This window comes from Lupinus angustifolius, chromosome LG02, assembly GCF_001865875.1.
Source record: "Lupinus angustifolius cultivar Tanjil chromosome LG02, LupAngTanjil_v1.0, whole genome shotgun sequence".
In the NCBI taxonomy this organism is placed as follows: domain Eukaryota; kingdom Viridiplantae; phylum Streptophyta; class Magnoliopsida; order Fabales; family Fabaceae; genus Lupinus; species Lupinus angustifolius.
Genome location: NC_032010.1, coordinates 15727774 through 15754722, shown reverse-complemented (window position 1 = coordinate 15754722; position 26949 = coordinate 15727774). Strand labels below are relative to the sequence as shown.

Below are 26949 nucleotides of genomic sequence, written 5' to 3'. Positions count from 1 at the left end.
GTTTAGAAATAAGAAAAGCTGATAAAGATCAAAATGAGTTTCAGACTTTCTGACAATGACCAACAAAATAAGATTATCTATGTTTACAAAGTGTTTATAATGACTAAAATAAGTTTTTAAAATTATAATTGTAAAATACAAAACAAGATTGTAAAAATAATGATTTACCATATACATGTGCACATAGGTCAAATTACACTAAATAATTTAATTTCTTTCAAGGACTAAAATGATATATACTAGATTACTGGGTCCTTGAAAACAATATTTATGTTTCTTTCCCTAGCAAAGAAAAAATGGTGAAGTTGACATGAATCAAAGATTGACAAAAAGTTTATATTTTTCTTCCTTTTGAGATGAATGAATCAATGAAGCAGAAGCGTGAGGTTTGAGTTTCAATTTTCTCACACATAAATCCATTCATCTAATTTACACTGATTCACTCTTCCAATCACTTTATCATGGCACTTACCTTCATCATCTTTTCACTCTTCACTTCCCTCATTCTCCGATTTTCATTTACCCTTATCAATCGCCGCCGGAGAAGGAACACCGCCGTCGGTTTTTTCCATCCCTACACCAACGACGGTGGCGGTGGGGAAAGGGTGCTATGGTGCGCCGTCAGAGCCATCCAAGACGAAAGTCCTGACCTTGATTGCCTTGTCTACACTGGCGATCACGATGCTACTCCTCAGAGTCTTATGGCTCGAGCCATTGATCGATTTGGGGTCACCCTTCTTTCTCCTCCAAAGGTACACATACCCTTCATTCCTTCTCTCTTATTAATTGGAATTTGGGTTTTTCTTTGTTTTTTTTGTAATTATGCATAGCTATGTTGCAAATGTCTGTCTTGGGTTCCAGTGTTCTGAATGGAAATAATAAGAGTAGAGTCCATATCTTAAAGATTCAACAAATTTTTTATGCTGGTTGTATATTGTTTAACATAACATTCATCTTTTATTGGACTCAGGACCGACTATGTATAGCATTAAGCATACATATGCAGGTTTAATTGGAGTGAAGTGTCCTATTGAAAAAAGTCATGTATGGCTATTTGGGTAGCAGTTTCTTTTGTATCATATTTGGCATTTGTTAGATTACTATGTAGCCCCGATACTTTAAAATAGTTGCCACTTCAAGTACCTGTGTTGCATAAGTATTGTCTCGGCTCAGTATGTTTTACATGCTTTTCGTCTATATATCTTTCAATTATTTTATGATTTTTGCTTCTGTATCAATGTATCCGTATCGTGTACGTGTCCCATGGATGTATCCGTTCTTCTTAGGTCAACTGTAGATAAGGGACAGGATTGTAGAAACAGGATGTTTAGTGATGATGGCCTGGTAAAGAACAAAAAATTTGATGACATTTACCCATGTGACAAGATAAATTGGTTGGTTATTTGCTTTTGCGAAGTAATTCAATAGGGTTGCAATGGTGAATAGCACTCATTTTGTGCTAGAATCCGTTTGATTATTTAGAAAGGTTGATAACCTCTGTCTTTCCTGTTATCCTCAATTTTCAGGTGGTGCATTTGTACAAGAGAAAGTGGATTGAAGAAACTACTTATCCACACTTTACTATGATTGGTCAAAGTCTGGGTTCTGTGTATCTTGCCTGGGAAGCTTTGTGCAAGTTTACCCCTTTCTATTATTTTGACACAAGTGGATATGCTTTTACATATCCACTTGCCCGGTTGTTTGGATGCAAAGTTATTTGCTATACGCATTATCCTACTATCAGTTCAGACATGATATCTCGTGTACGTCAACACAGCTTGATGTATAATAATGATGCCTTAGTTGCAAAAAGGTTCAATATCTAATTATTTAGTTATGCTTTTTTAATTTTTTACCTCAATTAATTTGAGTTGCATCATGAGTTTTCTCCCCACTCTTTTCTTTGCTTGGATAATGATGGCATCAGTGCTTTCTTTTCAGTACCTCATAAATTTCAATATTTTTGCGTATCTGAATTGTTTAAAGGGTAAGTGGAAATGGGAAGGGGGGTTCTCTAAAGTTGCTGCACCTTATGCTCCTGATTTGTATATAATTTTTATATAGTCTTTGCTATATAGACTGTCAAAGTTGAAGTTTTTATCTATTGAAGTTCACCTTTTCTACTAACTGGTCCCTTTCCCTCACCCAGTTGCCCTTCAATGCATACACATTTCTATGCTATAGAATGCACTAAGTTTTAACAGATTCTGGGATTCAGGAATCTCATGATCTATCTTTATACTTTTCCTATAGCCGTTCTGAGCTAAAAGCAAATTTATGGAAATATATACGATTCTTGTAAAGTAAATTTTAATATATTATCATGAATTGCAACATGTTTATTTTACTTCTTTTCCTCTTCTAAGAAGCCCAATAATTATTTTCTGGCAGTGTTTGGCTTTCCCGGTGCAAAATAGTCTATTATACAATCTTCAGTTGCTTGTATGGGATGGCAGGTTCTTGTGCACACCTAGCTATGGTCAATTCATCTTGGACCAAATCCCATATTGAAAAGCTTTGGGGAGTTCCTGACCGTATTAAGCGAGTCTATCCTCCTTGTGATACTTCAGGACTTCAGGTTAGCGACTTGTGCATTATGATCTTGCAATTGTTATTGGTATTTAGTCATGTGCTTCTCTTCCACGTCTCTTTTGGTTGGTTAGATCCTTGATTGCATGTTCCTATGTGGCATCGAAGGCTCTCATGGTCCTTTTCTATTGCTTTCCCCCCTGGAGTAGTATATTTACCCAATGCCCATGCCTTTATCCTTGCATCATTAGTTAAACCTTTAATTTAATCTCAGCACTTAGTACTTTTCCTATTTCATTCCCTTAGGAGCACAGACAAATGTTACAAAGCCAATTTCGTCATAGTTAAACACATGGGAAGATAGCTTTTTTAGTAACTTCATGCTACAGATTTTTATACAATATTGTCCATAGATGTGCTTTACCTATTGTGGTATTCACAAGTGGATTCTAACAGGTAAGCAATGTGGGCAGGTGCTTCCGTTGGAAAGATCAGCTGAAATTCCTACTATAATTTCTGTTGCACAATTTCGACCAGAGAAGGTGGGCAGACAACTCCTCTCAGTCTTGTGAATGGGTGGTACACAACCATTTTTTTTGGCTCCTTTGAGCCTTTGTTGATCATACAAAATTTACATGTTTCTTTTCATCATAGGCACACAGTCTCCAACTTGAGGCTTTTTCGGATGCTTTTAAGAGATTGGATTCTACCCTTCCAAAACCTAAGCTCCAATTTGTAGGCAGCTGCAGAAATAAATCAGATGAGGAAAGACTTGAAATTTTAAAAAGGAAAGCACTTGAGCTGAATGTGAACGAACAAGTGGAATTTCACAAGAATATAACATACAGGTTAGTACCCGTGACTTTACATCCAGATATTCCCCCTCTATTACTCCAAGAAAACACTTTCTCCGCCGAATAATTTTTTTTAAAAACAAGTACTCTGTAGAATGCATACCTTTTGTTGCTCAGTTAATGGCATATATGATTGGCATTTCATCTAGCGTTGAATGCTAATTCAGAGACTGATCAGTTAGTCCTTTTTATTAATAAATTTTGGCAGTCAATTGGATTATACGCATAATTATTAAAAAAACTTCAGTGTAAATTTAATGTGTTTCAACTTTCTAGTATCAACTTGCTTATCTCAGCAGTGTGCTACAATTGAATAGATTATGTATAAGCATGTACATGGCATTAATGACTAGTTTAGGCATCTTTGTTTGTTATTTGGAATTTGAATTAATTATGATCGCTTTTATCACATCAGTTCATTTTTGAAGTAGTCAATCAATTGTTGAAGGCTGTATTTGTGCTTCTGGAATGTTAATTTTAAATACTATGTAACTAGTATAATAGACCATTGCCTTAACCTGCAGAGAATTGGTGAGACTTTTAGGGGGTGCTGTTGCTGGCATCCATTCCATGACCGACGAACACTTCGGCATTAGTGTTGTAGAATATATGGCTGCCGGTGCCATCCCAATTGGTGGGTAGCTATTATATGCAAGTTCACCTTTTGGTACATATTGCTTTATTTTCTGTCTTCGGTGCTTTTACATGCATTGATTATTCTGGCAATGTTTGCTTCTCAGCACATAATTCTGCTGGCCCGAAAATGGACATTGTATTAGATGAAGATGGAGAGCAAACAGGATTTCTTGCTTGCAATGTTGACGAATATGCAGATGCGATTTTGAGAATAATAAGGATGCCGGAGATGGAGAGACTTGTGATGGCTTCTGCTGCAAGGAAACGAGCAAGGCGGTTTTCTGAGCAGAGATTTTATGATGACTTCAAAGCTGCATTACGCCCTATTCTCTGTCATGTTTCTGAATGATGACCTATCAAATAATCAACATCATTGTAACTTAAAGTGTCCAGAGTTCCCTCACTGTTTTCTTTTCTGCCAGTTTAACAATGTAACAAGATAGATGGAGAATTTGGTTACTGAAATAGTTATACTTTTGTTTTCTCTATAATTTCTTAGTCCATGTTATCTTCTATTTATTTATAAAATAGTGGATGTTATCTTCATGCCATTATATCAAACCTTAAATGATTCTACTTGTAATGTAAGGAGTGACTATATGCTTGCTAGCATAATTAATCATATTTAAAGAAAATGATACTCAAATCTTGGTTCCTGTTTTCCACCTATTAGATGTTATTAGATCAATGACCTGCATATTAGATGTTATTAGATCAATGACAACTTGATTTTCATGTTCCATCTGGCGTTGAGTGAACTCTTACCAGTTCTCAGCTTCCTTCGACAGTATGTAGGTCACATAGGTGACCTTCTGCTCCTCGGTGCACATCAGTGCTCGGAAAATCCTCTCCAACTCTTGGATCTAGTTGGTAGCAACATCTAGTGCAAATCCTTCTTCAAACTTAGGTGGGTTGCGACGACAAAACTCGTCCAAACCCTTGTATAGAGCGGGTCCTTGGGGTTGTTGTTATTGTTGTTGTTGCTGATTCAGTTGATGCAAGTTAGTATTCACATTTTGAATCGCTGCCGTCATCGCAACCATGAAATCCAGATTTGCAGTTCCACATCAAGCCATCTTAAATCTGAGAACATCAAATTTATATATGTTACTCCTCTAATCGTAAGAACACAAAATTCATGTCTTCAAACGAAAATCATAATCAAACAATCATACAAAGTCACACAAGAAAGCATGTAAGGTCATGCCCAGTCCGAATAGGATTGAACCGCTCTGATACCACTTAATGTAACGCCCCGAAAATCATTTCATAATTACTATATTTAATCTCTTGGAAAAATGAGTAATTTTTTTTCTTTTTCTTTTATGTAACCTAACTTACAAATCATTTTTTTCCATTTTATTTATTCTCTTTCAAGACGTCAGATTTTCAAACCTTTGTGAAAATAATTTTTTAATACTTAAAATGTAATTGAACGAAACACAATTCTTTTCTGAATACTTCTCATTAATCAATTCTTGAATTTGTAATACGTACATCATGATTTACAAAATACAAGACAGAGTCTATTCTTCGCTCCTAACAAAGACTAAAAAGACAAATAAAAATAAAATAATGTCGGGGCGTTGGCATTACAAAAGTACCCTACATAGGTTCCCTATCAAAAGAAAGAAAAGAGCTTCTAGACCAGTGGTGCACTGGAAACCTCACTCGGATCTTCCTCGATTTTCGAATCTGAAGAGATCTCTATAACCTCCACCAAATTCTCAGTGCAAATTAACTCTACACAGACATCGCCCTTGTCCTCCACCACCTCATCTGCTACCCAATCCATCGAAGGGTCCGGAGTGTACCCCATAGGCTCCGATGAAGTAGCCATGCCTGCTCCTTACGTCCCTCTTGGCGTTGAGTTAGTAGATGCGAATCCCGGTTAGGGTCAGGTCTTGACAACCTCTGATCTGCCTCGTGCCTCAGATAGTGCAGATGGACCAGCAGGTATGGACCTTCGCTCTGGTAGGGTGAACGATCCTTCCCGAACTGCGTAACGTGTTGGGAGATGCAACATAGAGCCATCACATACGAGATCCAATTCCAGGTCGTAGGGACCAATGTAGGTGTATCTGTTTTCTTCAACGCTAATGCCCCCTCTTGGGACATGGTAAAGCGGTAGCCCCTGATCATCGCCGATTTGTCCATCTAAACATAGATGTATACGGGTACACCAGAATGAAAGAGAGGGAGTAAGACATCTAATGAAAAACTTATCATTGACGTCATGGAATCACACAAAATATCACCCCAAGACAAAGAACAAGTACAGATATATCATATGATCATACACGCATGTATTGATGATGAATGAAGTATAAAACTTATGATTTTAGAATCAATATATGATTTTAGAATCAATATCGATAAATACCATGTATGCATATTATGCATATGTCCACCATCCTTACACCATTATCCTCTCAATAACTATTCGGAAATAACCGAGAGTACACGTCCTATAACAAGCCGATTTGATCGCACCAAAACTTATTCCTCGCAAGGATATATATATATATGATCAATCTATTCCAACAGAACTGTCCATTTCCGGATGGTGTCGTATCAAACACTTTCTGGGCATCACTCTCATCGATCCTGATTGTAAAGAGGGGTTGTCAGAGATCGTCTGGTTTGCACTGTGAGCACTGTCGATCCAGATGAATACCTCATCCAGGAATACACGGGACTCGTCTCACCTAGACTCTCCCTCAAGACTTTGCTGACAAATCACCGTCATTGTCGTTCCTCTCAACATCTCGGGGCTCGTTCGTCTCCCGTAAATTTCCTCTTCACTACTTCATTATTCACAATGAATATGCACACTAACCGAAGTTAGCAAATTAAATCTTTTAATCCATCTTTTATAACAATCTGCCCATCCTAAGAAATCTCTCATCGGGAATGCTTCTAGTGGGACCCGATCTTAACATTTAAACCACATAGAATAAACCTCAGCACCACTACGAACCATCGCTGAATCATCTTGGACGGCTCTAAAGCAAAGCCTCTTACGGTCATACGATCTCACTGCATGGGCATATAATACTTCTCAACACCACTACGAACCATCACTGAATCACCCTGGACGGCTCTCAAGCCAAGTCTCTTACGGTCAGACGATCTCACTGCGTGGGCATAATATAACACTTGCAGGCCTCGTCCTTAACCATGCAATTCTTTACATACGTCACTTTAGGTATGGCAACTCTTCTTTGTATCATTTCCAAGAATTTCATATAATTATTCATCTTTACAACATTTACTTATTGAAAGAACATTATCTCCAATAAAGGTGTTTTATGTTTTATTGAATAGGATTGAAAGTGAATGAATTCTTGATGGCAAAAATGCCATTAGACTCTCGCACATGTGAGAGTTATCGTTAAGACGACTTAAGAAGTCTTGTATGTATGGAGCCTTCTCGCTCAAGCGAGAGTTGTCTTGCTCAAGCAAGGGAATCACCATTTTTATAAACCACATGTGGCTCAAGCGAGAGTTGTCTCGCTTCAGTAAGAAAACAACCAATTTTCTTTGTGCATATTTCAGCTTAGGCGAGAGCTATCTCGCCCAAGCGATCTCAAGCGAGAGTTGGCTCGCTCAAGCGAGATAAGTCTGAAACTTAATTAAATTTCTTTTCTTAATAAAAAGTTTTCTCATTTATAAAACATATTTTTAAGCCTTGAATTTAACAATTATCTCATACATATAATTTTTAGAACAGTTATTCGAGCAATATTAAATAAGAATAATCATGGCATCTTCATACGTAAACATAACCTAACATAATTCGTCATAAGAAATATTGATGTACTTAATCCAAACAAAACAGACAATTGATTAAGTACAAGCTTTCTTAATATCCAACACAACTCCAAACTTGTGAGGGAGTTTGGAGGTCCTGAAGCATATTCGGTCACCATTGTGTCACAATGTTTTCTCCCTCACCTAAGTGTATCGTGTAGATTGTTTCCTCGATTCCAGGTGAGCTTAATTCGTCGAGTCTCTTCTTGAACTATTCATCACGCCAAAATCAAATAACACTAATTAGGCCACTTTGATAATTATTATTCTTACGAAATAACATTTTACGCGAAAATAAAACTTCCGATCTAAAATGAACTTAATCGCTTTCATCCATCCGATTCAAGGTTAGGTATTTCTTGAATCATCATTTATCATTAAAAGTCTTACAACACAATGACACTTTCTAAAGTAAAGTTTTAACAAAACTTATAACGAAATTATGTCATAATTTGTGGATATACACCAGGTTAGTTCACAGGAAAGAGAGGTGAGACGTAAATACACACTTAAATATCAAGTCTTTCCTTAAATAGAACTTTTCTAGACATGTATTTTCACTTTGTTACATTTTTCCGGTAATGATAATTATTCATAAAACTTATCTTTTGCAAGTAAAATATTATTATTAAGATTAACCATTTTAAGTAATATTATTAAGCTAGAGTTACCATTTTAAAGTAAGTCAACTTAAATAAAATCAATAATTTTAAATCAAGACTTTTTAAGTCAATCTTACCACTTTAAAGTAAACTAACTTAACCAAGATCAACACTTTTAAATCATTTTTCTATCTAAGACTTCATAACACTTTAGGTTTATAAAGTCAAGACTTTTTAGTTCAATCTCCTCATTTAAAGTATGCTACTAAAGAAAACACAACTAATTTCATTATCATCTCAACACCTCCAAATTTTACGATAACCTCAAGGGTTAATAGGTGTTGATTTCAAAGTCATGAACTATAAATCATAAGTTAACACTTTTACTACTTTACTATCCAAAACTTCATAACACTTTAAGTTTATGAAGTCAAGACTTTAATAAATCATCTTTTATCCCAAATCATTAATTTAACTTGGAAATCAAATAATAACATATGCTAAACAACCTTTTACACATAATACCTTTTAAAAATGAAATTTTTTCAACAAAACTCATAAATATTTTGAACTTTCAAGAATAGACATAAACTTTTCTTAAATACAATAAAGGTTCATTTGATGTTCAAATCATGATCATGCCGTTTGAGATCTTGTCGAATTACCTGAAGGTGCGAAACCTATTGTTTGCAAATGGATATTTAAAACCAAGAGGGATTCAAATGGTAATATTGACAGATATAAATCTCGTCTTGTTGCTAAAGGCTTCACTCAGAAAGAAGACATTGATTATAAAGAAACTTTCTCTCCAGTATATTCGAAGGATTCTTTTATAATAATATTGGCACTAGTAGCTCATTTTGATTTAGAGCTTCATCATAAGGATTTTAAGACTGCATTTCTAAATGGTGACATTAAGGAAACGATCTATATGGTGCAACCAGAAAACTTTGTGTCAGCTGGCTCAAAATCAATGGTATGAAAATTAAAGAAATCCATCTATGGGCTTAAACAAGCTTCTCGTCAGTGGAATCACAAATTTCATCATGTTATTACCTCGTATGGTTTTGAGGCAAATAAAGTTGAAGATTGTGTATACCATATGTTCACTGAGAGTAAATTTATCTTCCTGGTATTATATGTCGATGATATACTGCTTGCTAGCAGTGATATGAGACTATTGCATGAGACCAAGAGATTTCTAATGAAGAATTTCAAAATGAAAAATCTTGGGGAACATATACTGGGAGATCACTCTCAAGGTATCCTAAGGTTATCACAAGAAAACTATATAGATAAAATCTTGGATAAATTTGGCAAGAAAGACAGTAAACCAGGGGATACCCCTATAGCTAAGGGAGAAAAGTTTAGTCTCGAACAATGCCCCAAAAATGACCTTGAAAAATATGAGATGTAAAAGATTCCTTATGCATCTGCAGTAGGAAGTCTAATGTATGCTCAAGTTTGCACACGTCCCAACATAGCTTTTGTTGTGGGAGTTTTAGGAAGATATTTGAGTAATCCCGGAATGCATCATTGGAAGGCAGTCAAATGTGTTATAAGTTACTTGAAGAGAACGAAGGAGTACATGCTCACTTATCGGAGGTCTGAGAATTTAGAGATTATTGGGTACTCTGACTCCGATTTTGCTGGATGTCTAAACAACACACACTCCACCTCTAGATATGTGCTTATATCGGCTGGGGGTGCTATCTCTTGGAAGTCTGCAAAATAGACGCTTATAGCTCCTTCAACCATTATTGGGGAGTTCATGGCTTATTTTGAAACATCAGACCATGACATATGGTTGCAGAATTTTGTCACTAGCTTACGTGTGGTCGATGGTATTTAAAGACCATTGAGAATTTATTATGATAAGAAGTCCGGGGTTTTTTACTCCAACAACAATAGGAGTTCTACAAAGTCAAAATTTATTGACATAAAGTTTCTGGTTGTTAAAGAAAGTTTTTAAAATGGACAAATATCCATAGAACATATAAGGACAAATTTTATGCTAGCTAATCCACTGACTAAGGGTTTGGTACATAAAGTCTTTCATGAGCATGTTGCTCATATGTGTGTTGTTCCTTAGGATACCTTAGTTCAGTGAGAGTCTATATGTTTTATGACTTACTTTGGATGTTATATACAGTTTTTATGCATAATAAAGTTGATGGTTTATTGTCCCATTTTGAAATTGTGCATTGTAACTATTGTGTTGCAATTAAAGACTTTTGATTGATCTCACTAAAGAATAAAGAATGACTAGTTGGAAATAGACATGTTTGAGATCACATTGCATGAAATTTCATGTCACTCATCCATATTTGATCTATGTTATTGAATATATTAATATGGTGATCATCGTGGTCGAGTCACCCTTAAATGTGATGAAAGTTGCGGTGGTTCCACAGTTGATATATTATTTTATTTATGCAAAGTTTCTTTTTTCACTTCGAAATTTGGTTATTGGCCCGTTTTGACTTTGTACTACACAATATTGAAAGTATTGTGCAAAGATTTAGAAAAATGAATAATAGATAATTTTGCTTATATGTTCACTAACTAGGAGTAAAAACAAGTTGAGTCGAACTTGATTTAGCTCAGGTCGACTCGTTAAGGATTGACTCGAGATGATTTCAGTGTCAAACTATTTTTCCAGCTCAATTAAAGTTCACGATCTTTCGAGCGGGTTAACGAACTTACATATATGTCGTTCATAGTATAATTTTAAAGGATCTACAGGGAGTTGGTGGATGATACATATACATCTATATCTGTATCTATATTTATATTTATACTATTAATAAAGTTCAAACAAGATGTAACCACCATGCATGACATAATTTTTATATTCCATCTTTATCATTTTTAACTTCTCTCTTTAATAACTAATAAAAACTTCCACATAATGCTTTTATTTTTCATGAGTACATCATTACTCTTTCACATTTTATCTTATCTTTATCTTCTCTCTTTCTCAACCCAAGAATAACACATGAAAAATATCTAACATCCCTATATGATTTTTATCTTCTTAAATCTACATTGTTTATTCATATTATATATTGCACTTCTTATACTTATACACTTCATATTAGACAAAATAAGAATACGGGTCGACAGACGCAAAGTGTCATCGACAAGCTAGTATATATAAAGATTATGAATATTAATAATAAATATGTATTAATTAAAGTTCTGTAGTAAAGATTATTACATCTATATGTATGTATATAAAGTGATACATATAGTAACAATTTTTTATATAAGAAATGCGAACAACTGATATCTATTATTGAATCTTATTTGTAATGTCAAGATTAAAAAATAATTGTACATAACTTTTGTAAGTTATCATATGACACTAATTTATGTGTCACATGATTAGATGACTATTAACTAACTTTTAATCTTAATTATCTATGTGTATTTGCATAACATTAGTTTATTGTTCTCATAACTTTTATATCGTTTATTTAGTGAATTCAATTTTTAACTCAAATTCAACTTCTTTGATTTATAAATTAAATTTGTCAAGATTGAATTTCGAATAAATATGATTACTTCAATTAATGTTCAGCCTTATTAAATTGACCCCATTAAGTGCAATAACTTAAAGAGGAGGACCGGATTTTGACCAATGTTTTAAAATCCAAAAAATGGGACGAGGTACGTGTCAAATTAAATTATTGATAGTTAAGTTGTGATCACCCATTTACAACTTGCTTAATTGAAATTGTTAATATAAATTAATAACATCTTAAAAAATTAATTTAATATTTTTATATTGCTAATATAACATATATTATTATTTGTATTATTTTTAAGAGTGAATACAAATTAATATTAAGTAATACATTACTAGTATAAAAATCTTACATTACTAGTTGCAACATATTTAAGACTTGGGGTTGGGGTTGGGGTTGCAACACTTATTAAACCAAGGACAAAATTTTCTTAAGGGTTAGTTTGAGAGTTGGATTTTGGAGGGGAAAGAATGAAAAGAGAAGGCTTTGGAGTCATCTCACAATTGTATTTCATGGCTTCCAAGTCTTCATTGTCTGTTCATTCCCCTCGAAAATCTAACTCCCAAACTAACCTTAAAAAAATTTCAAAAGGAAAGTATGTTGAGTAGGCAAATATTTCTCTTTGTAAATATGTTCTTCATATCTTATCTCATTATTAGCATGAAATTTTAATTCTTTTCTATTCTTCTAAATTAATTCGAGTAATTTGTCATTAGTGACATCATTCACAAATGTAATAAAAGATAATTGCTCTTTCGATGATAATTTCCGTTTTAATATCCATCCAAATTCATTCAAATTAAATCTACCCCAATTCATCTGTTGGAACTAATGGATTTAAATAGATATAATCTAATGGATAGTGTTGATAATAGATGGATTCAAATTCATCCATTATATCCAATGAATATCCATGGATATATCCATTTGGATGGATACCCAATCCATCCAAAAAATAAAAATAAAAACAATTTTTTTTCCAATTAATTCAATATTAATATAAAAAAACCTCTCACTTTTAAGCACAATCTCACACACATTACAAAAGTTGAAAATTGGAATTGTGATTTTAAAAAGTGCTTATCAAAAAGTATAAACGATTTTGGCCTTAGTACTTTACCCCAACATTTTAATGCAAAGTATAAATATATCATTTTCGTCATCGACTAATGTGATAATATAATAACAAAATGAAATATTTCAGGATAATGAACTGTTGTATACAACTTATGGAAGTCCCAATTATTAGGAGTGTAAGCGATTCCGGTTTAAATCGTGAAACTGATAAAACCGAACCAAACCATAAAATGCAGTTCTCTTTGGTTCCGCGGTTCGATTCAGTTTTTTATTTAGAACCATTTAAGTTCAATTCACGGTTTTGTAAATTTTGGAACCGTTAGAACCGAACCGAACCTCATATTAAAAAATAATTTTATTTTATATTTTGATGGTTAAGCTTTAAAGTTAGCAGATAAAATATGATTAAGAATTTGAGATTATTAATACATATATGTTATAAATAAGGGGCAAATAGAAAAAATAAATTAGTAAACAAACCTAAATATCTATTATCTCTATTATCATTGAGAAGATAGAAAGAAAACTAAAAAATTAGTATACATTTTGTCACTATTTAGAGATGAAATTAATTAAATAGAGAAATTAATGAACTAAAAGAAAATAAAGAAAGAACATGAGAACATTACTAATGATGTAGAGTTTTAGGTGTTACTATTGAACTAAACAATTTGTACCAAATTTGTCATTCTTAAATTTTGTTGGACATTGTCAAACATTTTGTGGACTAAAATTTCAAATTTGTAATGCGTTGAGATGTTAAATTATTATTGTTTTACTAGAAAGAATATTAAATACTTTATTATTGATGTGTTTAATATTCATTTAGTTGACTCTATAATTTGAAAATTTTGTTCAACTATTTCTTAAAGGATTTTCTTTAAATAAGTTGAAAAACTGCGGAATCGAACCAAATAGAACCGAACCATTAATGAATGGTTCGGTTCCTAAATAAAATTTGCATTTAATTGAGTAGTACCGAATAATATCTTTGTGTTTGCTTTAGTAACTAAATTGTGTCAAAAATCGATCCGAACTTTTACACTCCTACCAATTATGTTGCACTGGAGATTTTTGCTAATAAGAGTGCTTATAAAAAAACTTCACAAATTCACCTTTATAAAAGTGCTTTAAAAGTGTTTGTTAATAAAATTATTTTTTAAAAAATGACATTTTTAATTTTTTTTAAAAACACTTTTCAAAAATGTTTTCTAAAATTCATATTTAAAAATGCTTTATTAAATAATAATTTTTAAAAGAATTTTTATTTCAAATTGCTTTATTAAAAATGTTTTGTTCAAATTAAAAAAAGTGGGTTGGATATTCATCCATCCAATCCATTAAAATGGGTACATGGATAGAATGGATGGATTGAAATCCATTGGATATGGATGGATTGAATAATTTAAAAATGTGAAGTAATAGATTTATATGGATTAATGGATAGTTTTCTATACATCCATTAGGATCCAAATGCATCCAAACCTATCAAATTGTCACCCTAATTAAAAGCAATCAGACACCGAGACATACATAAGATCAGCAAAGACAAATGCGTATCGTAAAAAAGATATAATAAAATACAAAATATAAAGAATCCAATCTTAAAAGTAAAAATAAATAAATAAATGTAAATTACACTAACACATACCGAGTTTAATGAAATTATATAAATCAACCTTCCATTTTTATATTTATAAAAACCCTAATTTTTATACATATGTTACACTGACTAACTCTACACTAGAAATAAGTGTGATTTTTTAACCAAAAAGTATGATAAGTGTAATTAACTTAAATAAAATATGATATATTATAGAGACAAATCCAAATAATATATCAGTCAATGCACTTTCATTATTTTTGGTTCATTACAAAATGCATTAATAATTCTGATGAGATATTCTTTAATTCACTTTTATACTATATTAGGAACAAAAAATAATGAAAATATATTAACTCTAATACAATTTGTATTTGTTTCTACAATATATCATTTTTTGTTTAAAAAAATCACACTTATTTTTCATATAGGGTAATCAGTGTAACGTATGCATAAAGATCAGGGTTTTTGTAGGTTTAAAAAATGGATGCGTGATTTATATAGTTTCACTAAAATTCAGGAGATGTAATATAATTTACTCAAAAGATAATGACAACATTCATCAAGTTTTCAACCTTTTGACTCACTTATAAGCTATCAAAGTTGTTCGATAAACAAAAATTAATTAAACTTATAGTTGTTAAAAAATAAGCTTGTAGCATAACTTTTCAGAAATCTACTTAAAAAAATACGTTTAGAAAATGGAAGTAATTTTCAATCATCTGTTTATTAATTTACCATTCAATATTTTAAAAAATTACATCAGTTATCTACACTTAAAAACTACATCAGTCTGTTTATTCTTGTGACGTACAAATAATTTCAATTGAATTTTTTGTTGTATAAATTATTTTTATATTCAATTGTTAGATGTTTGTGTAAATCATTTCTATATTATGTATATTTATATGTTAGGAAGAATATTATAAACTTATGTAATTTAATTGTATTTTTAGAAAAATATAAAAAATACTATAAATAAATAAAATATTGGATGTCAGAGTAAAATATTAAAATAAATAATTTAAAATTTGATTTACATTATCTATTATTTAATTATTTCGATGATTAATTATTTAATTATTAATATACTAAATAAAGAATAAATAAATATTTTAGGTACTTGTTGATCAATTTTTAAATCTTCAACTAATTACAAACCTAATCTTATTAAACTATTATAATTTAATAAACTCAACATAAGTTTTTTGCCATCTTCAGAACTAAGAACTCAAATATTCTATATTAAAAGTTTTTTATGTCTCTATACTAATCCAATATAATTTTACCTAATAATAAATAACATATAATTTAATTTTTCATTAATTATCATACTAATACATTTAGGTATTTAAGAAAATATTATTGAGTTATCATATACTATAAAAATTTTAGTAGAAAGAATTTGAGTTGTGATAATTCAAACTAGGTAACTGTCCTTGTCATGTCAGAGTCATGGGCCCATTGTTTAACGTTAAAAAGCCATTATGCTTGTTAATGGTGTCCACTTTTGGAGAGAGTGACGAATGAACGTGCCACGAAGATTCCTGAATCCTGATGCTTTATTTCCGAAATAAAACAAACAAACAAAAAATAACTCCACTAACAATAAAACACAGACGCGTGTAAATTCTAAACACGTGTAACAGAAAACAGTGAGCTACGTACATCAATACGGTAGAGTATAAACATACTTATAGCTCTACGTATACAAAGACCAAGCAGAAACACCCACCTCATATATTCTTCCACAATGCATTCTTCTTTATCGCTTTTACTCAAAATCAATAATCCACTTTTTTCCGATTATTGAAATTGAAAAGTTTTCCTTCCTTCCACTAGAACCCTCATTTCGTTATTTCCTATTATTGCTGTGCCAAAGTGTTAAACTTTTCATCATTTTCTCTGCTGCTGCTTATCCAGTGTGTAGGAATGCCCTCTCTCTCTCTCATATGATTTTATTGCCTTTGATTCTGACCCGTTTGTGATTTGATGCGAATTCGAGATCTCTGGGTATCTGATTTTATTGATTTTTGGAATTGGGGGAAAATCTGATGAATTAGGGATTTGGGGGTCTGAATTTTTTTGGGTCATTCATTTTCCATCAAAAGATTGTTCCTTTTTGTAAAACTTTACCTTTTGAGCTTATTTGTTCATCTGGGTAGGTTTGTTATCACCCAGGTAGTTCTAATTGTACAAATTAACATGGCTAACATGTTGTGAACAATTGTTAGGAATTAGGGTTCTGGCTTAAGTCAAAGCCTCTCAAGCTTCATTAGTTTTTTGTTTCAATTTCCTTAATCAATAGTGTAAAAATGTCATCTGCTGGTTTAAGAACTCTTAGTCCTGTTCCAAGGGAGCCATTGTTGTTTCCAAATGGATTCCATACTCCACTGCACTTGGCTTTGGATTATGAGGCCATTTTCATATATCTATCTTTCTCTGGATCATTGACACCATTGCGTGTTCTACCATATGATACCATTGAGTCTGTCAAACTCAAAATCAACAAGAGTGAGGGGCTTCCTTTGTTGACAAACAAGCAAAAACTGGTTTATGGTGGCCGAGAGCTAGCGCGGAGCAATTCTCTGCTGAAGGACTATGGAGTTACAGAAGGGAATGTTATGCATTTGGTTATCAGGCTTTCGGATCTTCAGACCATCAATGTGAGAACTTCTTGTGGGAAGGAGTTTTCATTTCGGGTGGAAAAATGTAAGGATGTTGGGCATGTCAAGCAACAGATTGCAAAAAAGGAGAAGCGATTTGCTGATCCTGAACAGCAGGAAGTTATGTGTAATGGGGAATGTCTTGAGGACCAGTGGCTTATTGGTGATATCTGCTGCAAACATAATGATGTAGTGATACATCTTTTTGTTAGAGAGAAATATGCAGAAGTTAAGACAGGGATGGATGAGGTGTCCATTGTGGCAATGAAATTGAATGATAAGAAAAATAATGATGTTGATGGAGATAGTTATAGGAGAAATTACGAAGGCGGTAAAGAAGATACAAGGGAATATGAAACAGTCGACCAAATTGTGCCGAGAAAATCTCTTGATAGAGATCTTCTCTTGGAGCCAATTATTGTTAACCCCAAAGTTGAATTAGCTTCAGAGATTTGGAATATGATAAACTCTTCATATGCTGGACTAGATAGTGGACATTATCCTATTAGATCCGCAGAGGGTACTGGAGGAGCTTACTTTATGCTTGATTCCACGGGGCAAAAGTATGTATCCGTTTTTAAGCCTATCGATGAAGAGCCAATGGCTGTGAATAACCCCAGAGGCCTGCCTTTGTCATTAGATGGGGAAGGCTTGAAAAAGGGTACAAGAGTTGGTCAAGGAGCACTCAGGGAAGTTGCAGCTTATATTTTAGACCATCCAATCAGCGGGCATCGTTCATTATTTGGTGATGAGAAAGGCTTTGCTGGTGTTGCCCCAACTATTATGGCTAAGTGCTTACATAAAGGATTTAACCATCCAGGGGACTTAACTGCTAAGATTGGCTCCTTGCAAATGTTCGTGGAGAACAATGGAAGTTGTGAGGATATGGGCCCTGGGGCCTTCCCAGTAAAGGAAGTTCATAAAATTACAGTGTTGGACATGAGACTGGCGAATGCAGATAGGCATGCTGGAAATATTTTGATCAGCAAAGAGAAGGAAAATGACCAGGCTGTTTTGATTCCAATTGACCATGGCTACTGCTTGCCCACAAGTGTAAGCACCTTATTTCTATAAATACTTTTCAAGTCAACCTCTTTTAATTCATGTGATGGGGCTTTGGTATTTCAAATTTAATTTGTTTACTTGTATCCCTTGTGCTTCCACCTGTTTTGACTTGTTATTGTTATCTTCATGTGATGGGTAGCTTTGGTTTTATCCTGCTTGGTTATGTGTGGTAGATGTTTTCATTACAGAATGCTGAATTCTGAAGTTTATGACCATATGCTATAAATTTGAGTTTCATTTATAACTTACATATGTTGTAGCGGCTGCTCCTGCAACTATCATATTGTTTGTACTTTTTTGGCAGTGCTACAATGGAGTATGTAGTGTCCTTCCTTTGGTTATTTTTCCTAGTATAACTCCCTTTATGTCAACATGGGAATGCTTTTTTAGATGTTACTCTCACAATATGTTCTTTGAATAAAGTTGTTATTTTGGATAGCGTAGACATGTTTAGAAATGCAAATTAATTAGCCTTAAACATTGTTTTCTTGTTCTTGTTGGAATGACCTGTTTGAAAGAAATTACAAGCTTTCTTCTTAATTGATCTGGAGGAAGAGATTTAGTGATAATTCATGTCGTTTTTTGCCTTGAATCTTGATTAAAAGTTAAACCAATCATTTCATCGTTTTTATTTCCTGCCCCAACAGTTTGAGGATTGCACCTTTGAATGGCTTTATTGGCCTCAAGCTCGCCAGCCATATTCCCCAGAGACTATTGACTATATAAAATCATTGGATGCTGAAGAAGATATCGCCCTTTTGAAGTTTCATGGGTGGGATCTGCCACTAGAATGTGCCCGCACTCTTCGAATCTCAACCATGCTTCTGAAGAAAGGAGTGGATAGAGGAATGACCCCTTATGCCATTGGAAGCTTGATGTGCAGAGAATCCTTGAACAACGACTCAGTGATTGAGGGCATTGTCCAAGAAGCACTGGATTCTGTTCTTCCTGGCACAAGTGAAGTTACATTTATGGATGCTGTTTCCTACATCATGGACCAGCACCTTGATGAGATTGCCAATTCCGTATCTTAAATATTGAAATTGAGTTCTTCTATAGAAGTTGGTATATAAATGTTTGTATACATTGTTCTAGTAAATATCTGTCACTGAGATTACTGTTGTTTCATTCTTTTATAACCATAACTCTTAATAATTCTTCATAGCATTTCATAAATGCTTTCATCAAGATTTTCTTGTAACTCTTAGCTTTGAATTCCTGTGATGGTAGATAAATTCCTTTACCTAATGAATTATCGTTTTATACCCTCATGTTTTAACGACCAATGAGTATAGTACTTACTACTTAGTAGGGGTGAGCAAGACCCTGCCCTATCCGCTCACCCGGCACGGCCTGACCATGATCGGGTCCGAATGGGGTCGGTTTAGGGCCGGATTCAAAAAATAGACCCGATTAATATTTAGGGCCGAGTAGGGACCAAGCATGATTCAGCCCGTCTCGTTCCAGGGTCACTTGCTCATCATGTTTTATGTGTTTCTACTCATATGTGTATAGAATAATGATATTCTTTTGGTCGAAAGTATCATTTATTCTTAATTTTCCCATAATATATATATATGATAATAATATATACATTATATATCAAACTACATGTTCATAATAATAAATAATATTGAGAAGTCTTTATCTAAAATGAGTATGTATTATATTTAATCGGTTCTAGGGCCGGGTCGGGTTTAAAGGCTGACTCAATTGCTATTTAGGGTCGGGTTAACTTCGGGTCTAGAGTCGGGTCCGGGTTCAAAAAGTGACCCGACCAATATTTAAGGCTGGGTAAGGACAAGTCTTACCCCAACCCGACCCATGCTCACCCCTACTACTTAGTATAAGTGAAATGAGGCCTGTGCAAAATTTTGATAGAACACATTGAAGAGATAATTATTTTCTATCTTCTTATTACTTCTATTCATCCTTTATTAAGGTTTGTAGTTAGACAATCATATATACCCAAACATGGGGATACTAGAATCATGGATTCCTGTACTGAAATGTGAATTGCAATTGTCTTGTATGTGCTCTAATTGCAAAATTTTGTTCACATTGCAATGCATGAATGCTATCGTAAGTTTTGAAATTTTTTTTTTGGCAAACATCTTACAAGGTTCCATATGGTAGGTATAATATGAAAACAACCAAGCCAAATAAACAAACATAATACTATGTATATTGTAGCTAATAGGTTATCGACTTGATTCAGCATGGTTTATAGCTAATAGGTTATGAACTTGATTCTTGTATAGCTAATTGTTTTTCATTCCAGCTTGGTATGATTTTCTCTGGCGGATCATATATGCTAATTCCATCTAGAGGAATCAAAGAAAATTATTAGCATGAGTTGTTCCAAGAAAATGCTAGCTAATATTATACATGTTGAGTTTGTAAGAAATCCAGGAAAATGCAAACACATTTTCATGTTCACATACCGCCAAAATACAAGAAATTAAGAGTTGATCAAATTATCTAAATCATATAATTTTATAAACAGGGAACACCTGTGCTGTAATGAAGATTTTGGATAGACTGCATCTTTATCTTTCTCTACAATGTCAAGGACTTGAACATTTTGGTTGTACCCCGTACATTTTCTTTTACAAAAAGAACTTACTTACAGTTATTTAACTGGTTTTGTTGCTATCTTTAATATATAAAAAATATAGCATGTAAAATAGATGTTACACTTAGTTTTTTTTTGTTTTTTTATTTTTTATTGTAAAGAATCAATCATTTTTGAGGTTGTGAGTTGTGACTCTCCCTCCAAACAAGTGTTATTCCGATGAATCCAACTTTTGACCTAGTATGATACCCAATAATAAGACCTTACACTACTATACCAACACATATAGATGTTACACATATGTTTTCACTGATTGATTATTATATATGTTTAAAAAATTATGGGCATTAGCCTCTTGACAAAAACATCACGGATGTCAAACTCTGGCAGAAAATAGCACATGATTTCAAAATGTTAGTGAGAATGAAAAGGCAAGTATTCTCTATAGAAACTATGTAGATAAGTTTAAACCAAAAAATTCCATTATCAATGCCATATTTAAATACTTTTATGAGAAAAACTGCTCAATGTATTTAGAAACTGTTCAAGGAATTAAGAGTATGATACAGGTAGGACCAAAGATTTTGACAAGTATCTTTGTTAAAACTGCAGAAAAGGGAGAGCAACTTCTTATTTTGTAAGTTGAAACCTCTATCATCATTCACCATCCATAAATCCTTTCCAAAATTGTCAACAAGTGATCTAGCTATACAGGTTTGGTATGCACACACCTCCTTCAGGGTTTTGCTGTTCTTTCCATATCCTTCCTGTTACTCTTAGCTTCAACTCTTTCTTATCAACCCCCGAGAAGAAAAGCGCCATGTTACGATATACAATGAGGCCATCATGACTGTCTCTAACTTTCTTATGGCTATCTCTTATGCTTCTTGGACTGCCCTCATAAGTTAGTTTACGCCCATTGCCTCCTACCTCTAAGCTGTAGCTATAGGTTCGCGCATCTCTTTCATCACCCATGAAACGGAGGAACGCCATGTAAACCGGAGCAGTACCAAGCTGGAAGGCTTCAAAATGAAGACAAAAATACTGACCAAAACAGTGGAAGACCTAACAGAAACAATAAAGCAGTTAGCAATATCAATTTGGACGACAATTCAATACTGGCATCTGGTGGACATGTTATAACAGAACATACAGGTTTTTCAGTGTTTGAGAAACAAAAAGGATCAGAACAAGGGTAAAAAAAGGAAGACATTGGTCTAATTAAAGAGGGCGAAACCAAAAAGAACAGAATAGACCACTAATATGTGCAAATTATAGCTGTTCTTGTGCATGAAATCAAGGAAACATTGCTGCAAATGCATAGCAATGAAAGTAATATCAAGATATTGGTTTTATTTTTGTGTGATGCCAAGGAGAGGAAGCTTTGCATTTGTCACAACAGTAAGATTGTTGCTTAATGACAATGAGGTCACAGGTTCAAATCTTGAAAACAATCTCTCCGCTTGCAGGGATAAGGCTACATACATCTACCTTCCCAGGCCCCACTAAGTGGGAGCCTCGTGCAGTGGGCATCCCTTTTTTGTAAGGAGAGGAAGCTTTGGCATTTGTTGCTCTCTTAAATCAGTTATTATGCTTTTATAGTTTTATTATGTTTCTAATTTCAAACAATTCTCTTCCCTTTCCTTGTCCAAGTATTATTTAGAGAACAGTATACTTACAGTTAGCATCCATGTGGCATTTTCTACTTCCATGGGATTAGACTTGACATAGCGATGATTAAAAGTGCATCCAGAATGCATATCAACCCTATGGTCATCCCTTAAATGAGTAACAAGGTACGGAATATCCCCAACAACAGAGCAGTCCGACCCAGCGTAGGGGCAGTTGTAAGGTCTGAAGTTGCAAATAGACTCATGTTTGAGTTTGCTGTAATAGGGAAATATCTCTGGACACCCAAGAGAGCCGTATCTGCATGGCAGTTCAAGTGATTCTGCTATCTTTTCCAATGCCAGACACCTTATATCACCGAGTTCCAGTCTACAAGTTGGGCACCGATTGTGTACCCTTGTCTTACAAGTTGAACAAAGGGTATGCCCATTGTGGCACTGCAGAAAAAAAATTAGTTTGAGAATTAGTCACTGTATTGTAGGCATTGTTAAACAAATTTATCTAGTTACCAGTATTCCGACAAGGACAAGAAACTCAATATCTAAAATGTTCCTCACAAAAATAAAGATAAAATCTGACATGAATCATGATGCATCATCACTTGTGAAATAAACTTATGCATCAGATTTGCAAAAGCTGTGTGAGAGACCCATCAACTTCAGTAACATATGATCCTTCTTTTGTTTCCATTCCAGTTACTTTTCATTAGAAATTAATAAGACGACGAACATTTTCTTATCCTGTATTCACTCTAAAAATGCTCTGACTAAGTGTAAATGAAAGTTTAAATACCTCCCCTTGCTGGTTGCATGAGTTGCATCTAATTCTTCTATAGTCACAGCAAAGGAAAAACTCAAACAGAACCCAATGCCTAATGCTTAATCTGACATGGATATGTCTACTTACGGCATTTTCTATAATGAACATGTAGAGCTTGTCACACAAACTATATGAATAAACCCCCTAATTACATGACACGTTTTCGGCCTACTTAGCAGCATCAACAAATTTAATGAAGCATACTTAGCTACCATGGCTACAAGTAACATGCTTTTTTAAGTCTGTTAATATTTTTAATATCCTTTTCTACTTGTCCATCCTATTCAGAATACCCCTCCATAGATTCCTCTCATAAACCATGGACTGAATATCCATTGCTCCATTCCTCTCATTCTATATATTATTTTTCACACCCTTTCCAAAACCACCAACAGAAGCACAAATCAAAATTATTGGAAGCACGACGGAGCAACCCTTTTCTCCATACAAAAATAAGCCTCTAAAATTTAATCAAGCTAATTGCATAAAGCATTCTTACAGCAATAGAAGAAGGTGTAGATTAACAAGAAAAAGAAGTCAGCTCAAACTTGAACCATTTCATCCATTCCTAATTATATAACTTTACCTATGCAAACAAGACCAAAGACAAGAGGGAACCCATAACCCCAAAAAGTTAAAGAGTACAAGAACCCATATTAAATCTGAGTATTAATAATTTATTATCATCCTTATTTCAACCCCAAATATTTAATTCAATCTAAAATTGCACCAAGCAAAGATAGATCCATGGAACAAAATCCAACAACCCATAATTCCTAAACTCAATTGCACAGTTCAAAAGCAATAGTCATACCTTGAAAAACAAAGAAAAAAAGGTAACAACTACCAAAACAACATAAATTAAGAACAGAATCGCAGGAACCAAATCCAACCCATGAAGTAAAATTGAAAGAAAAAAACACAGACCTGGTGGATTGGAGGGTACATAGAATTGGTGCAAACGGGGCATTGAAGAAGCTCATGGACACTATTAGCAATAGGTCCATTACTACGTATTTTGGTGTTGATTGAAGAAAACTGATGAGGATTCACATCTTCATCTATCATGGTCAATGAAGATATACTACTATCAACGCTTTCTGATTCCATTTTTTCTTCCTTTCTCAGCAAAAATCACAACAACAGAGGATAGTACAGAATACCCAACACAATCAAATCAAATTTTGGATGGTGGTTGGTGTGATTCCATGTAATCATAGATGCATCAGAAAAAATAAGATTGGTCTGGAATAGAATGTTGTGAATTCAGGTTCATCTGGGTATGATTCTTCTGTGTAAGTTTCAACACGGAAGAACAAAAAGAAGGATTTTTAATTCTGATGATATTAGAAACCAAAGAAATAAAAAAAAATGATTTTTTGTTGTTGTGTTTTTCCTACCTTGTTGTTCTCAGTCAGACAACTAACGAACCGTTGATCAAAATCAAACGGCTCTCAGCCTTTCATCAAAAACAGACAGAAAATAAATGAAAGTGGAAATATTCAGATATAATGTATAATTAAAAAAGGAGAAAAAGTTGGGAGTATATTTTAGGCTCATCACTACTACAGTGATAGTTTAGCGATAAGTTTATTGCAACTAGTGTTTATCTGAGGAAAATTTATGTATATGGTAAATTTATTATGACATTAATAACTAACTCAATAATATTAATAAAAATAGAAAATAGTAATAAAAATATTATATATGAAATATTTAATTCAAAGATAAATTTATAAATATATAGGTACCCGGATGAGTATATTATGATACCCATCCATATTTATAAGTATTTTTGGGATGCAACACTTTTATAAATATTTATCAGATGTGAATATTTGTTATTCCTAAATATGTTGTGGATGTATGAGTTAGGGAAACAAAAGAGCTTGTTTTTAGGTTGAGACAGAAATTAATTACGGCTAAATCTTATCTTTTTAGTCTATGAGTATTATGGAAACTTGATTTTTGTCTTTATTTATTAAATTGACTGTGGTGGTGGTGATTATGTCAAGTTTAATATAATTATGGGAAAATATGAAAAATGAGACAACAATTATAATTTTGCTACAAATACCCAAAACCACACTATTATGGTAATTCCAATTTAATGTTATTAAAAACATTGGTCTTTAATATAAATACTAAAGAGAAACAACTTAATATTGAGATATTTCAAAATTTGCAAAGATGACAAGTATTATTTTATATGAAAATCAACATTAAAATGAACCAATGGAAGAATAGATACATATTTAAGGCATTAAATTAAGGTGACTATATTCCGCGGAAACTGTATTGTCGCTGTTTAATTTGATACATGTGACACTTGTACTTCTATGGAAGGAAGGGAAATTAAATATTATCCTACCACATTATGAATAAAAATAGAATTTAATATGTATACACTAACAATGTAATTATTTTTACATTGTCAATACATCAACTATCATTCATATGTTAATTATTACTGACTCTTAAATAAAAGTAGTACAAATCAATGGTGAATGAAATACTATTACTATAAAAAACTTCCTACTAACAATACATAAATATTAAACTCATAAAAATATATAATTAAGTACTAGTAAAGCAATAAGTAAAGAAATTTCCACACAAATTACCTAACCAATTCAACTCAACGTGCCAATTAGCTGGTTGTTATACTTTATAATTCTACCGTGCAGAGAGAGATGTGGTGGCCACTCATGCTGTGAACAACAATTAAAGGATGCACAATTCATTTTATTGATGGCCCTATAATCCCATTATTCCCATCATTGTTGAATTAAAAAATTAAATTCGTTTCTTTGAGCTGGAGAAGGGTCCGGGATGTAAAGTTTGTTTTTTGGAAGAAAAAAAAATGTTTCATTTTTGTATGTTTTTTGGAAGAAGAAAAAAATGTTTCATTTTTGTATGTTTTTTGAGTGTATAAGTTGTTTTGCTACTTTTTTTGTTTTTATTTCAAACACGTGTATAGTAAAATATATTGCTTATTTAACAAATTTATTTAAATTTAAATGAGATTTTTTAGTATAAGTAAAAGAGAGATTTTACTTTAGATTGAAGTAGTTCTTGGAGAAGAAAGAGACTCACAAGTGTTACCTTTTTTCTATACATAGTGACTTGTGTAACTTGTCGTATTTGTGTGATTGTTACTTTACATTAGGATACCACTATAAAGCGTATGGGGAAAATTGGATTTTGTACAAATGTTTAGTATAAATTTCGGCCCACTTGTTTGAAATCGTTTAGTTTACCATTCTATTAACTATATAATAAAATATTTTTTTCCATATTATCATTAATTACATATCACTTTCTCCTAATTTTTTCCCTCCTAAAAAATCCAATGATATACTCACACTATATAATTACATTTTTACAATATATATTTTAACAATCTATTAATTATATAATAAAATTAAGTCCTTCCACGTCATCACTCGCCACATGTCAATTCCTCCTTAATTTTTCTCTCCTAAAAGATTTCATGGTACTAATAATTAATAAATAGTAATTATTGATTAGATCATATGTTTTACTGCTTT

The 26949-nt window shown here is 33.0% G+C and overlaps 3 protein-coding genes across 3 annotated transcripts; 2 read left to right on the top strand and 1 right to left on the bottom strand.

Moving 5' to 3' along the window:
- Positions 305 to 4570, top strand: LOC109336738 (GDP-Man:Man(3)GlcNAc(2)-PP-Dol alpha-1,2-mannosyltransferase). The gene is made up of 7 exons (XM_019573530.1): positions 305 to 752; positions 1527 to 1813; positions 2392 to 2578; positions 3003 to 3071; positions 3184 to 3377; positions 3908 to 4017; positions 4124 to 4570. The coding sequence occupies exons 1-7, from the start codon at positions 462 to 464 to the stop codon at positions 4366 to 4368; spliced, it is 1383 nt and encodes a 460-aa protein (XP_019429075.1). The 5' UTR covers positions 305 to 461; the 3' UTR covers positions 4369 to 4570.
- On the top strand, positions 16301 to 19520 carry LOC109336726 (phosphatidylinositol 4-kinase gamma 4-like). The gene is made up of 3 exons (XM_019573504.1): positions 16301 to 16844; positions 16875 to 18363; positions 19023 to 19520. The coding sequence occupies exons 2-3, from the start codon at positions 16960 to 16962 to the stop codon at positions 19407 to 19409; spliced, it is 1791 nt and encodes a 596-aa protein (XP_019429049.1). The 5' UTR covers positions 16301 to 16844; positions 16875 to 16959; the 3' UTR covers positions 19410 to 19520.
- LOC109336730 (E3 ubiquitin-protein ligase SINAT5-like) lies at positions 21441 to 24764 on the bottom strand. Its single transcript, XM_019573518.1, has 3 exons — positions 24326 to 24764; positions 22630 to 23016; positions 21441 to 22015 (listed from the first exon to the last, which is right to left on the bottom strand). The coding sequence occupies exons 1-3, from the start codon at positions 24506 to 24508 to the stop codon at positions 21653 to 21655; spliced, it is 933 nt and encodes a 310-aa protein (XP_019429063.1). The 5' UTR covers positions 24509 to 24764; the 3' UTR covers positions 21441 to 21652.